The following is a 16485-nucleotide window of genomic DNA, read 5'->3' on the forward strand; positions in this document are numbered from 1 at the left end:
GTATTTGACGCAAAACCGCATACCTTTGTACGCACCCATGCGCATATACAAGCACATACTCTAAACAGCTTGCAACTTGCAGCTATTACAAAGCAGTTAACAGATGCTACGATTATTTTTTATAACCTGAACAGGGTATATTAAGGTTTCCACGAAGTTTGTAACACCCAGAAGGAAACGGCGGAGACCCTATAAAATATATACATCAATGATCAGAATGATGAGCTGGGTTGATTTAGCCATGTCCGTATGTCTGTCCGTCTGTCTGTATATATACAAACTAGTCCCTCAGTTTTTAAGCTATCGATCTAAAATTTTGCACCTGTCCTTTTCTCACAAAGAAGCGCTCATTTGTCAGAACCGATATCGGATCACTATAGCATATAGCTGCCATACAAACTGAACAATCGGAATCAAGTGTTTGTATGGAAAACTCTTTCATTTGACGAGGTATCTTCACGAAACTTGGCATGGATTATTATTTAAGGCAATAATCTAATTGCTGAAGAAATTGTAAAGTTTGGATGACTATAGCATATAGCTGCCGTATTATAGCTTAGGTGCAACCGAAGTTAACGTTTTTTCTTGTTTTTTGGTATTTTTATACCCGAATAGGGTATCTATATTAAGTATATAAACGATCTGCGTGACGAATTGAGTCGATTTGTGTAAGACTATCAATTGTCCTATCAAAATTAAGTTTTTGTGCATGGAAAACTTTTTTATTTGGCAAGATATTTTCACGAAATTTTGCACGGATTATTAACCATGACAACAGTACAATCTCCGAATAAATTGCGCAGATCGGACTGATGTGGCCATCATACAGCTGCCATAGAAACTGATCCATCCAAATCAAGATAAAGATCGCTTTATACCTTTATATTTAATGCTAAAAGAAATGCGCCTGTAAATGGTATTATAGCTTCGGTGCAGCCGAAGTTAACGGTTTTGTTATTTTTCCAACAGTTAACGCAGCATTTTGTTATTTGTAACAATTTTCGCATTGCTGTGGCAATTTCGACACGAAAAGTCGTTTGCCATTTCATGCACCAATTTGTTGAAACACACAATTTTATTAAATGCTACATGTGTCACTTGTATGCGCGCACTTATTTAGTAGCAACAAATCAATACATTTAGACAGTGGCATATTGCAAGCATCCATACACTCACATAAATGCATAGCTGTATGATTGTTTGTTGTAATTGAGATGCGTTCATAAATTTTAATTGCCATTTTATGCTCTAAGCCCAAACGTTTGATGCGGTTGCTAAATTTCATCATTAATTCATTTTCCCGGTATTTTTGCGCTGCTGCTGTTTAGAGATTTTATATTGCGCAGCACAGTGTGAAATTTGTATGAATACAAACATACTTACAAACACATACATTTGTATATATTTTAAGCCTTCTGCAGCTGAGATTTATGAAATTTATATTTTTTGGTATTTACAAGTTAATGGCCTTCCGGCGGCATTGAAAGGATTTCAGAAGGATTTTGTATTTTATTTATTTATGGCAAACAAAGCAATAAAAATCATGTAATACACAAACAAAAAAATATGGCAACATTGTATGTTTTTTTGTGGTTTGAAATGAATTGATTTTAAATAATTAATACTTTTGAAGTAATGAAAAAGTTCAAATATATTGAATTTTATGTAAAAACCTGGTCAACTGGCAAGCTTTGTGTCCTCTAACAAAGAAATAATTGAGATCATTCGATTGGACAATTGTTGATATTTTTATTTTTTTTCACATTTTTCAAACATTTGCATATCCAATAACCTTAATTTTTATATGTATAATATATAGTACATACCTAAAAAATAAGAATAAGTTTTTTATACAAATCAGAAACAGGAAAACACGTTACCCAATGATAGGTAAAAACCTTGTTAATTTACACTAACGTGAGAACAATGAAAAAGGTTCTTATGGAGATTTGAGCATAATTTGTGATCAACAAAATGTAATGACTGGTTTTCTGTCAAGGTTTCGAAGCCGTAGTTTTTGTTCCACTTGTCCAAAATAGTTTTTAAATAGTTTATAGGTAAATTTAAATCCGAAGATAAGTTCTTAAGGTACTTAAAATAAAAAATATTAGTTTGCGATTAATATTTTTTACCTACTATCATAATAGTTTCTTGTATACAAAAATGGTGCGGGTAAGAACGAATAACTTGAGATAAATATGAATTATAATATAAAATGGGCAGGCCTTAAAAATAAAATTTCACAAACTAAACTTATAACTAATACGGCTTCTATTCTACAATACCTTATGACAATACCTTATGAAAAGCACGAACTTCTAACTGGCATAAGTCGCCATAGCCATAACAGTGCAAATGGCATATGAGGAGAAATTCTGTAACATTGAGTTAAGATTGTTTTATGAGATCTTCTAATATTTATTATATACTTTTATAATATTTTGTTCTCAAATAAACTTTAATAATGCACAATTTAAGATGACAAAACGGCAAGATATTCAATATAGAAATTTTCCAAAGTTAAATATTCATTTCTTTGTGGGTTCATGATTTAATCTTTAAGCAGACTGCCTCATATACAACGAAGCAGCTGCTTCATTAACCATAAAATTAAAATAAGCCGAAAGTTACATAACTGAATTTTAAGATTTCCTTTTATAAATTACTAAGCGTTGCTTTTCTCAAATAATTTCCGTATTTTAATGTTTTTTTACTAGCTTTTTCCGAAAATGTTTATGAACCACTTTTGTGGCTATAATGTAAATATCTCGGGAGCGGATCGGTGTGCTGAAGTATAGTTATTGCGTTCAAATCGAAAATTAATCCACTCAATTTTTTATTAAATGCATGCCTACTGGTCTCTTGGTAACATACAAATAAGCAAGAATCCCTCCTTATATAATTTTCTTTAGTTGGTAAAGATATCTTCTTGTTGCGAGATGAGCATCGCCTAATACTTCTATCTCCTTCAGTGTAATATACTTGTTATTCATCTTTTTTATTCAATTTCAAAAATTCATTTCATATTATATATTGCAAAAAGTCCTTACAACATATACTAAATATATTTTTAAATATTTTTCTAGTACTCAAGATCGCTTATACTTAACATTTAAATAGCTCTAGAACCTATTGACACAAATTAAATGAACTTGAAATGTCAAAGCCTGTTACGCGGCTGCTAATTCAATGAGCACAAGTGTTATTGTTTGGCAATAATTATATAACGTGTTAATCGGATAATCTTCTCTATTAAATTGGGCGATCAACCGTGCTGCTGCGAAACAAAGAAAAAGTCGAACAAAATTAATGGTAATCATGTTTGCATATTGGGTCTAGGTCTGGGCTAGCGGTAACGCACGACATTGGAGCCAATTTAATGATTAACTAAATTGATTGATAGCTCATGGGCTTATCATACATTAGAAGTACGGAGCAGACGAGTTCGTTTGCTAATGCCTTGGGGTGCATAATGTTGTTGTTGTATTTTTTGTAAGCTGTCATATTGAGGCAGCAAGCGCTGCAAAAGAGGCGCTGAAGTCATTACTTTTCTTCAAGGAAACAAAATACAAAAACAACTAAAGAATCACGAAAATGACAGGCGAGCGAATGAAGTAGGAAAGTGCTCACACAATAGCTAATAATTTAATTGCATAAGTGTTATTGTTATTTCTCTTTTTCGATATTCCGCATATCGTTTGTATGCGCACGTTGACACAGAGCGGAAATAACGGCACATTTATGTGTAAAGCTAAGACGAATTCAAGTTGAACTTAAAGTTTTCTGCTATTTCCTTTCTACGTTTCGTCAGCAACGTATTTTTATTTTCGTGAGTTGGTGTGTGTGTGTGTATGTGCGGGTGTGCGTGCAATGTCACATTTTTGTTGGAGAAAAAGTAATAATGGGCATATTACGAGCAAGAGGCAATTTTTCACAATTTTCTGTTAGAAAATTTACGAGTGTCGATTAGATCTTAACACGTAGCAATGTCTTTTACTTCAAAATCGGTATATTTTGTTGTAATTCAATATGGCTGCTTATGCGATACGATGTCTATGTGTGCATTTGTATGTGTGCCACATTTTATGTGCAACGAGCTGCGCTGCATTTTGTTAGATTGCATTTAAAAAGTTGAGTTAAAAACTTCAAACGCGAAGCATACGAGGGCTGTTTGATATGCCAGCGGCTTTTAGATTATTTTTCTCAACACAAAATCTTATTACTATCAAAACATATGGTTAGCTTAATATAAAATATTTTCTATATGGAATTGCAATTCTTTTGTACACTAAAAAATGTTAAGTCCGAAATTCATTATTATTATTTTAGTGTAAAAATAAATATTTACTTGAACTTATACCATGAAAAAAATTTTTCACCATTTAAAAAACAAAAATTGGAATGTTTTATTCCATAAACCAGTATTAAATATTTTCAACTATCTTCAGTCATTATTTTAACATTTTCGCATTGACCATAACGGCACAACCTTTGTTGCAGTTGAAGATTGTATAAAGTAAAAGTATAGGTATAACTTTGATCCACATTTTGGTAGCAGAACCACAATCTTTGTTCAGAATACACTCATTACGTAAACGAGTTGAATAAAGATTTCCCATAATTTTGAGCCGAGGTAAAAATTATAAACGTTTAAAATATATTATTAAGCACTTTACGTTGATGTCACATTTATTTTGATATTTGCTCAGCTTCTCTTTATGATAGATGGCAAATCAACTACTACAAAATATGTTGTATAGCAATTGACGACTCTTTGAATACTTTCCGCTTGATGCCTTAATGCATTATACATTTATTTGCATATCACGATAGGTGGTAACTCTTTTTCGGCAAATGATCAATGATGTGTTGAAGCAGCAGATGGTAACTATATTCCTAAATTGAAGAATTTCGGTGGCTCATATTTTCAGCAAAATATGCTTGATCGATTTTTCACTTCTCATTTTTATTATAATTACTTTCTTTGAACTTCTCACTAAATGGATAATTTCGTCACTTACTATTGGTGGATCTATACTGTCTGATATCTTCTAAAGTATTAAAATATTAAAGTTCCTTATATTCGAAACCAATAAATTTTCAAACATACACAATATACAAGTATAACGTTTTTACTAAAATTTAATTTGAATATTGGCCGATTCGTACCACAAATAATATTTTTTGTAGTAATTTGATTTTAGCGCCATCTAGCGAGTTTGAACTTCACAGGAACCCTAAAAAGTTTGTCTTGGAATTTTAAAGAAGTTGTTCATACATGTATATATGTAAATCGATTTTCGACACATGGTTGCAGGTGTTGAGGTCCACAAACCCAGATATTATTCATTCTCCTTTAGTTCAATATTATTCAAGATATTCCTTGGCAGTGACCCAGGCAGTAAAATTCAGCTTATACATATATTTACAACCTTAAAATAAGTGCCTTGACCTGCGGCATATTTTTGTTAAATGGGGTCATGAAAAGTCACTAGTTAATCCATAAGCCCTCGTGTTACTGCTTGCCAACCAACGTGGATCATTCCAAAATCGCAGTGAAGAAGAAAGGGTAAATGCATGAAAATAAGTGTGCATGTATGCATGTGTGTGTGTGTGTGTGGAAAACGTCACTGAAGTAGAAAATTACAAAATTAATGTACAATGACTTAAACAATTACTCTCATGCCATATGTGTCGACTTTAAGTGCAAGCGAATACTCCAAACACTTCAGTCGCACACATTTACCGCTAACACACACATACACATGTGTGTATGTTTGTAAAAAGGCGCTCACACGCAGACCCCTCCTCAAGCATATGCAAGTGAAATAAAGGTGGTGAAAAAAGATTATTATAAATGCCTCTACTGTGCTGTGCAACTTTGCAATTAGTACACCTCAGCGCGCATATTTTTTGTAATAACACAAAATTAACAAAAAAAAAATTAAAAATAAATAACGCAAAGTTTTCATTTTGTGGTTTTACGCTGAAAACTTTGTGCCGAACTTTTTTGCTATTGTAAGTAATTACCACAAACTCGATACGGCATCATACTTGCTGGCGTTCGCAGTCAACAATAACAAAACACACGCACATAAAAACGATAATTAAAGTGATATAAAAAATGTGTGCTGTTTTTGCTTGTTTGTAGAAGTATTTCGACCCCCTTGCCTACCTTTGCACCGCCAAAAGCATTTTATATTTATGTCGCTAATAATTAAATTTTCGCTAATTTATTTTGTTTTTTCATGTTCCCCCTCGTTTCATTGCAGGACACACACAAAAGCTCTCCCCCTATATACGTCACTGGGAGGCGGCGGATTTCGATCGTTCAAATTTGCACTCGGCACATCAGGAACACATCGAACAGAAACGTCATCGTCGAAAAAGAGCACTGAATTCGGTCGAATTCGGGCCAGTGCACACAATCAGACTGAATTTCTTTGCTCATGACAGGTAAGTGAAGTACTGGCTTTGAATGTAAAGAGCGCATTGTCTCGCAGAGATATTACACTATCTAGCACTCACTTATGTGCGTAGCAACAAACATAGTTATTTTTGAATACACGAAAATTATTTCAATATTGGTAATATGCTTAAAGCGTTTTTACGAAGCCAATAACATTGTTGAACATTTTTGAATAATTTGTTGAACAAGTATTAAATTTCGAAAGCCTACACATGATCCAGAGAGTATGAATCGATTTTTTCTCTTTGATCAAGAAATTTCGGCTCGTTCCTTGAAACTCCCATAGAGGTCAGCGAGTTAAGAGCTAACCGGGGCTCAATGTTGACATTGAAATTCCCTTACAAAATCATTTTAATATTTTTTATCATATCGAAGATATCAGTTATCATTCCAAAATTATTTTCGGTCTCTGACAAAATTTTGTTTATCGAACCCGATAAAATAGGAGCAGATCAGTTGTTCACTACCTAATATATTAAGCCATTTAATAATAACTGCGTCTGTCCTTCTGTGGCTCCGAAATGGGGCTATGACCCCAAATGGTGTACTAGCTATACACAAATACATATTATCCGACGTCTGCTAACATTCAGTGGTATAGCTCAATGTTTTAATGAAGAAGCGCTGTATTTAATTGTGCTATGAGACATACTACACCAAAGCCCTAGAAGTCATTCTGAATAGCCACCCATCAAGACTCAGAACTTATTTGTCACTGGACCACAGAATTCGGGCTAGATTGACAAAGCAAACAAGAAACAAATTCTCTAGGGGTATAAAACAACATATTCTTTCGGCCATAGAAAGAGATCGGACTAAGGGTACAGTTATCGGCAGTAGCTGCTTGATATAATGGATATTAGAAAAATGTATCATGTCTTGGAACATTACATATAGTTCTAGGAAATATAGAATTTATTAATATGGTCGGGGTAATTACACCACATTTATCCCTGAGATTTTTAGAAAATTAGTATAAACTGCTTCAGCCGGTTGAGATAAGATTTCTTAACTTTGGCATTTTATCAAATCTAGCGAGGAATGGAGTTTACATAGTTAGGTTCCGCTGGAGAAAATTTAACCTTAGTATTTGGTACGTGAGGTTGCTGCGATTTAGCTTTAGCTTCAATTATTTAGAAATTAACATTTTCTCTTTTGACTATCGAAATTCCTTCCCGTATGGAAGGAAAAAACTGGTTATATTAAATTTATGTCTTATTTAAATGTATATATTTGTATAGTAAGGTTTCTTCAAAGGCTCCCAACGAAGTCCGTTAAATCAGAGTAATTGTGAAATGCAACTGTGCTAGACGATTAGCTGAACTACTACACATTGCACAGATGTGCTGGATGCCTTGTTAAATCAGAGAACACAACACGTTTTGAGAGTTTTAGCTTTATCCAAAATGCTAATGGAGTTCGTGACATAAATTAGCTAATAGAAAGAACTATGTATGCTCACAGCAAATTTCTAAGCTGTCTTATTATCTGAATGCTGGATATTTTATTATTTAGATAATATTTTATGGGGTATTAACAAGTATATACTATGGATATATATATATATTTCATTTATATTTAATGATATATTCTCTAAACTGACAGGATTTTCCTTCCCTTACGTTTTCAGAGAATTTCGCATGGTTCTCCAACAGAATCCTTTGTCGGTGTTTGCGGGTGATGTTGAAATCGAAAGCACGCATGGACCGGTGGATTATGACATTTCGAGAATATACACCGGCACACTAGAGGGTAAGCAATGAAAAATATTTTAAAAAGTATGTACCACATATGACACCAAAATATACTTAATACACAAATGCTGGAAATTGTAAAGTTCGCAGAAAAGTAAGAGCTGACAAACTTTTATTCAAATCCATAGTTACTTATGCATGTAATATGTATACATATTGTACATTCCAATATATGTGTGTGTGTGCATTCAAATTGGAGCGCGTCCCTAAATGGAACACTGGCAATAACCATAAAACACATGGGAATCAATGATGTTGTCATGTCAATAATGAAGAAACAAACAAAACGACACGGAAGCCATAAAAACCAGAACGAAATTGTGAAAGAGAGTGTAAGAGGGAACGAGATAGAGAGAGCGAGGGCGAGAGTGAGACTAGAATGGAAAGAAAGAAAGCGCACGAGCGTTGTGCAAAGTTTTCACATTTTCCGAAAATGACCATTTCCGGTGCTGATGCTGACACTGTTGCTGCACACATAAGCGTTCCATCCATTTGGTCGTTCATCATCTAACAGCTTGGATGGCGCTGATGACTGTGCAAATATTTGAGCTCGCATTCTCAAATGTATACTCGACTCATATGAGCACATTTGCACAGCATCAACTGGACTCATATACGCTGGTCACACATGCATATATATTAACATGCACGCATATACATATGTATGTACATATGTGTGAGTATATATTTGTGTACATGTATGCATTTGCATGAATTTATTTGCAAGCGCATGTAGTTTTCTATAAATATATATGTTGCCTGTGCGTGTGTGTGTGCGTGTACAATGCATTTCACCTTAGATTGAATGAAAGATGTCAAGGACGTAATATTTGCATTGACTATCGGCAGCACAGTGGTGGTGACGGTGAAGGTGGCGGTGGAGTTGCCGTTAATGGCGGTTGTGCTATGTGGGGAGTGGAAGGGTGTGTGTGGAAATCGTTATGGATTGCTAGGAAGAGGATGCTGCTATGATTGCTACAATCGCCACTCTGCTCTGCACGTTCACTTTTTTGCCACCACTGTAACTCATAAATACACTAGGCGGTGTGTGGAAGTAAAATACTCGTGTAGCATTGGCAACTGTCCATTGCCGTAAACAATAACCACTTTGTGTTGCCAATGGCAATGTCGACTGCAAGCGCTGCTATAAATCTTACCTTCAACTCTCTCAAGGATTATATGGAAAAATAAACAAATGATAGTTGAAAGAAATAAATTTGAAATCTAAAAGGTTTTTATTGCATATTTGTGCACATGCACACTGCAGCATTCACTTCTCAGTGTGTGTTTGTGTACTTATTTATGCGTATATGTGTGTGTAGTCGATGATATACTTATCGACAGGAGATTAAAATCAATAACGTTTTGTGCCCGGAAACTGTGAGCATTACAATTTAAATTTACTTTCCTTCATTTTTCTTTTATACCCAGCGCTTATAAGCTGCAGTGAATTTTTTATTGAGTTTCGTTTATTCGCATAGGCATTCCTCTTTATGGTATATGTATGGTATAAAATATCTATTTGAATACCTTTAACATTTTACAATTTATTTTAAATGAAATATGCCAAAAGTGACAGCTTTTCTCACGGCTCTGTAAATTCTAAAATAAAATACATATGTATATGTTTGTATATGTATACCTAGTTCTTTTGTGCCTCGAAAAATGTAAATTAAATATGAAAAAAAATTACGATTTTATTCATTAGTATTTTAAATTTAGAGAAATATGATTTGAACAGTTGTCGATTTAATTCACATACGGTATCAATATGGGTATCCGAAATATAATACAATAAGAACGCTACGTAGATTTGAGCAATACTGAGTACTTAAAATTTTAAATGAGAACTAGTAATTTTTATCAAATACTGTCTGAGTGTACATTATACAAAAATTCCATCTATGAATTTCAATATATCCATTTATTTTTTGCCAGATATCGATTTGAAAATGGTTAATTGCAATAAATTTGAAGTTGATTCGGCTAACTATTGGCTATAAAACTATTTGTTTCCGGCGTATTTGTAAGAATTTTTTTAGCTTAGTGTAATCGGTTTTCAAAATTTTAAACGCGTTTTTCTCGAAACGCTGTTTTCAGTGTCGGAGAAGAAAATTTATCAGGAACGGTTGAACCGATTGACTTTAAAAATTCACGCAATCGTTTTAGATATATTTGTTAGTTAACGATCAAATACACAAATTTTGATAATAATTTCGATTTTTTTAAACTCACTCTGAAGTGTTACTTTTTTCACAAGCAAATTTTTTTGTCAAACATCAAAAATTTGACTTATTCTTGTTATAATAAATACAAAATTAATTACCGATTATTAAAGTACATCAAATTCTGTGAATGTACAACATCTTATTATTATTTTTAAATGAAATGGCTCTTCCAAAAAAAAAATGCACCAAAAAATATGTTAGACCGTACGGAGTACTTCAATGAATACTTGAAAAAACTAACTACCACTGAATACTTTAAACAGCGCTTACACTTATGCTGAGGAGCCTTGGGAGCACTTTAAACAGGATTAACCAGTACTGAGTTATCTATTTAGTGATTACTTTAAATGAAAATTTATTATACTCAGCTGTTACCGAGCCCTTTAAATTCTGGTGTTTAAAAAAAATTAGTGCAAACATTTTATAACTAATCCATATCTATTTTGAGTACTGTATCTGCAGTGCTTTAAATTAATAGTTAATAATGTAAACCATAATGGCAATTAGTTCAACATTAGTTATGAGTACTTTTAATAAAAACTGAGTATACTTATAATAAAGATATACTTTAAAACTACATTGAATATTCGGAATTAGTATTTTCTGTTATCACCAGTACTAATTTGTTATTGAGTATCTTAAGCATATATTGACTATTTTTTATTAATTACAAGGTATTTAAATGAATACTGCATATTTATGGCAGAATACTGTACCGGATCGTATTAGAGAATAGTGCATAAGATTGGATACTATTAGCTAGTAACAATTTAGTTTAATACTTCAAATCGATACACACTTTAATTTTTATAATACATATTTGTAAAAGTACTATATAATTAAATATTATTATCTATGAAAAAAAAAATTATTCAAAGTCAGACACAGCCTCAAAAAACACTAAACAAAAATTAACAAAAAAGTTAATGAAAAAAAAAAACTCAGAAATATAAATTAAGAACATAAAAATAAAATTAAAAGTATGGCAACTCTTGAAACTCTTATCAAATCTGCTGGGTGCACAAAGTTATATTTACATACGTACATGGTATATCGGAAGCTAAAACTCCTCCCTTTGTTGTAGTTATTTTATAACATTTCCGATATGTTATCCATAGTCAGTTTGAAGCAGGAAGTGATTGGTTTGCAAGTATTTACATTTCAATCTGAGTGCAGTTTGTAAGTTAAAAAAATTTACAAAACTGTCTGTACTAAGCGAGTATATGCATAAGTGGCTAGCTGTTGCAGTTGCTATGAAGACTGCCAAAACGAAAGGAACTAGTAAATATATATTTATTGCTTTTTAATAAAAGTGAAATAAAGTAAATACTCTGCGTGAGCAATCTCATTCGTTTGTGCGCGTATGCGTGTGTGCAAACAATGTGAAGAACTTAATCAATGGATTTTACTCGGAAGCCAACGAAAAAGTAAGAAAAAAATGCAAAAACAAAGATAAAGTAAATTAAATATATTTTATGACGCCAAAATGATTTAAATCATGTTTAGTATTCTTAATTGAAAAACAATAGCCCTAAATTATTTATACAAGAGCAATAATAATTAAAATTGTAGACCAATAAATATAAATTGTTGTCAATTATCGAACGAGCAGATAACCAAAAAAGATGGATGATGTACAGTTGAAAAAGTGTGTATATGTGTACTTGCAGCCAAAAGGCCAATTTATTCAGAAAGTATTCAATATATTATTAAATTTATTCCTTAAACCAAAAACAGCTTTTGTATTTACCTAGCTATGAAAACACATTTTTTGCTTAATATAAAGAGCAGAATAAAATCAGATTAATTTTTGATATACAATTTTAGTTAGAATCTCCTTATTACAATGAATATAACTAAATTTGTAGAATGATGTTGGGATACAATGGTCGTAATTTTACATTAATGAAAGTGTGTTGGTACGTAAGTACATTTTCATGGATCTCCAGTCGACAGAAGTCACGACTACTAAATTATTCAAAAGTTTCCGTTAAAGTGGGTCTCGATGAAGAACGTCATTTCTTACTTAGCAACGTGCTCCCACTATGTTAGAAGAACTCTATTTTGAAAGGCTTGAATAATTTAAAATTTGATTCGGCTATGCCAGATGGATTCCATAAAAATTAATATTAGTTACCATTTTCCTTAGTGTAAGCAATGGCCGAATAGAGGAAAGCAATTTTATCGGGAAAATAACAACAACAAATAGTTCATGTTCGAGTCTCAATCACGGCGGTACAGCCGGTCATTATATTCGACGCAAAAATGTTACAGTATAAGTATCAGCTGAGTATCTGCAGAAAAGCAACAGGTTCTCAATATTGGTGCAGTTATTTGCTGGCTCGAACATTTTCATACTTTCCTTGTGTCACATAATTATTAGTTGAAACAAAAAATTGTATTAGACAAGTGTAAGCTTGATTTCTGCTCCTTGTTAAGTTTGAACTTTTTACAATTTATTCTCATGAACTGGTATTTTTTCGGTAGTTACTGAATACCCTCACAGTAATTTGAAAACAAAATAATTCCTGAATTAGCAAGGATCAGTCATAAATTTTTAATTTGTTTACAAATTTCAATACTCAAAGTTTCGCCATCGAATCAACGTGATGCCTTCGAAGTCCTAAATTATCGTTTCTTCAACTTTCACGAGAAATTACCTCAGGTGTTGTGGAAGTATTAATCCGATTCAACCGTTTTTTGACACAAGGACATAATATTATCGAGAGTTTCATTTATTTATTTTATTAATGAATCTCATTTAAATATCTTACACATTGACCGATATTTCCGGTAAAATGTCAACTATAGGCACTGGGGCACAGAACCTAGGGGCTTGAACAGTTTTAGTTTGATTTAGACAATTTTTGGTCACAAGATGGCATACTTTAATCGCATTATTTACGCAAAGTTTTACCCCGATGCAATCATTGTTGCTTGATTTGCACAGTGGAAAGTGAAAGAATTAGATGGAATTTAAATTGGTGTTCATATAACCAGAAATAGGCGTGGTTGTAATCCGACTTCTCCATTTTCGCATTATAACAGACCAATGTTATGTACTGAATTTAGTTGAAATCGGCTAAGCAGATCCCAAGATATGGATTTTCATCTAAAAGTGGGCGGTGCCATGTTTGAACATGATTCCTATTAAGTCATCTCATACCATCCCAGAGATAAAATTCAATGTCTCTGGCGCGCGTACTCTATTTATCGCGCTTTCAGTAGTTTTTAACAGTACCGTTATATGAGGAGTGGGCTGGGTAGTCACCCGATTTGCACGTCTATCTGCAATACCAACCGTCTTGTGTGTACCAAGTTTCATAAAGATATCTCAATTTTTGCTCAAGTTACAGCTTGTACAGACGGACGGACGGACGGACTGACGGACTGACGGATAAACCGACAGTCACCCGGATTTCAACTCGTTTCTTCATCATTTATATATATATATAACCCTATATCTAAGTCGCTTAGTTTTAGGTGAGACAAACAACCGTAAAATATATATATGAACAAAATATGAAGCAATGGCATTCGCAAATTTTGAACAAAAGAACCTCTTTTATGGAAGCTCAGTATTGGCCATTTGAAAAAAAAATTACAATTTCATAATTCGCTTGTATTACATTATTACATTTTCAGCTTTTCACTTAAAAATATAACTGTAATTTAAATAATTGTCGCTGACAGCTCACAAATGCGCTGTAGAGCTTTCAGCGCTTCGCCGAAACAACCGAAACATTATGTGCTGAAAGTAATTATATAGAAACCGCTACACAGCACAAACGCATACTTATGGCAACGTGTATAAATCTGCATTAAGCAACACATTTGGCACAGTTTCGCTACCCACGATTATCCCCACATACACATAATGTGTGTGTGTGTGTGTGTGTGTGTGTATAGGAGCGTATGCAATCAGGACTATCGTGCGTAGTTGCAGTCATGTGACATTTGCAAGTGTTAACTTAAATTACTCACTATAGTCGAGTGGAGTCAGGACATCCAAATTAGGCGTACGTGATGAAGCAGGAAATGTGGCATTTATCATCATATCGTACGCAACGTCCATGACGTAGCCAAGTTTAGTACTCGGATTTATTAGAGATGCCGAAGTAGCAGAGGGAGCGAAACGTAGCAGCGGTGGCATAATGCAACATCAACATGAGCAATTTACGCATACATATGCGTTTATGCCGATAGTCGTGTGTGTCTGTATGTGTGTGCCCAATATTCACATAACTGTTCCACTGTATCTTCATACCTTTGGTGGACTAAAAGCATTTATTACTAAAAGTGGTTTCCATTCAAGCAGCAATCCTTTGGCATCACTGAATGCGAAAAGCTTTTAAAAGTGTGAATAAATGGCAAAGTTCACCGGCATACGAGTACACTTACGCACACATCTCGAAAATAAAATTTCATTTCGTAGCACACCAAAAATACAAGTAACTAAGTGGAAGAAAAAAAAGTGGTGCCATTAAAAGTTAAATGTGACCATCTATGGTGTTTCCAGAGCCAAATAATCTAGACCGCAAATTGGTATTTTGTTGAGTAATTTTTTTGTACTGCAAGTTTTAGACGTTTGTACTCATTTGTGTTCAGAATACAGCTTTTAAGCTTTTTGAAGGTAGGTAAAAGTGCACAGAAAAATCTTATTTGGCTTAAGATTTTTAATTTCTGCGTGGCTAACATGAATTAACGGAATTCTCAACTGAATCAAGATGTACGAGTATACGTATATTTCTGGGTACAAATAATTGAGAGCTTTCAGACGGAATTCATTCTGTCCCAACAGGTAGATCATAAGGTTATAACATTATTCTCGGTCTCAACCAGATCTTAAAGAATTTCGAGTAGCGAAAAATTCTCTCAAAATCTGAAAAATAGAAAAATTTCTCTGCGTTGTAACCGTTAATGTTTTAGCCGAACTTTGAAAAAAACACATTTTCATTTTTTCTAGATCTTGAGTCAATTCTGGCACATCAACATATGACGGCTTCAAAAGAATTAGTCAATAGTTTCATAAAACAATTTCCTAACAGATTATCATTCGGCTTATTCGGTGTACGTCAATGCTAACATTAAAACTTCATGAAAGATTGATGTATACTTGAGGAAAGCTTTTACCAAATTACCACTCTGATTTAATTTTCAAGCTACTCTCCTGTGTAACGATATCGCTCAAAAACACAAAACGTATAGGAAAATAATATCTGTTTTTCTACAGTAAATCTTGAACGAGGGAAGCACAACTTGAAAAAACTTGAAAATAAAATAAAAATTTAAAGGATCTCAAGTTGCCACTCATTCTTTGAGTTTTGTAGAGTTTTATATCGCAAGAGTGGTACATCAGTTTTCTATAAAATACTACGGCTACAATATAAATGAAAGCGATTTAGGGAGTCCATTGGGTTAGTCAAACCACAACTCTGGATTAAAACCAGAGCTGTAAATAAATAAGCAGAATAAAAATTTTAAATACACAATTGAATTAACATTTAATTAATTTATTTCCCCGAAAATTTTAATTAAAAATAATCTTCTAATATGTTATAAAAATTAAAATTAAAAAATCGTAAATAAGTATAGAAATAAAAAATTGTTATTCCCAAGTTCATAATTAATAATTTAAAAAAATTTTGTTCTTAAATTTGAAATTTTTCCAAGCTTGCATACTTAGTGTTTTACCTTTTTGGTTAGCATTCTTTGCCTTAATTACATTTAATTACTCCTAATTATAGTTTTTCAGTTAGAAATATGTAAATATTTCTTCTTTAATTTATGATTTCATTTCTTACTCCAATTTTTGAATTAAAAAATATATTAACGGTTCTTAATTCTAATTTTGGCATTAAAAATTGAATTTTCTGTTTTAAATTCCGATTTTATAAAATTGGGATTTTAGCTCCCTCCAAACGGCTGGTGGGCTTCATGAGAAGCTTTCTAAGACGGAAACACGCTTGAAGAATGCCACTGACTGCGAAGAAGCAGCGCTTTCAAAAACAAAAATCCGACACTGTTCGATCAC

The 16485-nt window shown here is 33.0% G+C and overlaps 1 protein-coding gene across 2 annotated transcripts in view; it reads left to right on the forward strand.

Annotated features, from left to right (window-relative positions):
- The window catches only part of Kul (Kuzbanian-like), a 104375-nt gene that overhangs the window by 61162 nt on the left and 26728 nt on the right, over positions 1–16485 (forward strand). For both annotated transcript variants that reach the window (XM_036368101.2, XM_014235185.3), the window contains exons 3-4: positions 6273–6456; positions 8100–8221. In XM_036368101.2, the coding sequence (XP_036223994.2) occupies positions 6273–6456; positions 8100–8221 (306 nt within the window). The remainder of the gene's footprint in view (positions 1–6272; positions 6457–8099; positions 8222–16485) is intronic.

Source organism: Bactrocera oleae, chromosome 2 (assembly GCF_042242935.1).
Source record: "Bactrocera oleae isolate idBacOlea1 chromosome 2, idBacOlea1, whole genome shotgun sequence".
Lineage (NCBI taxonomy): Eukaryota > Metazoa > Arthropoda > Insecta > Diptera > Tephritidae > Bactrocera > Bactrocera oleae.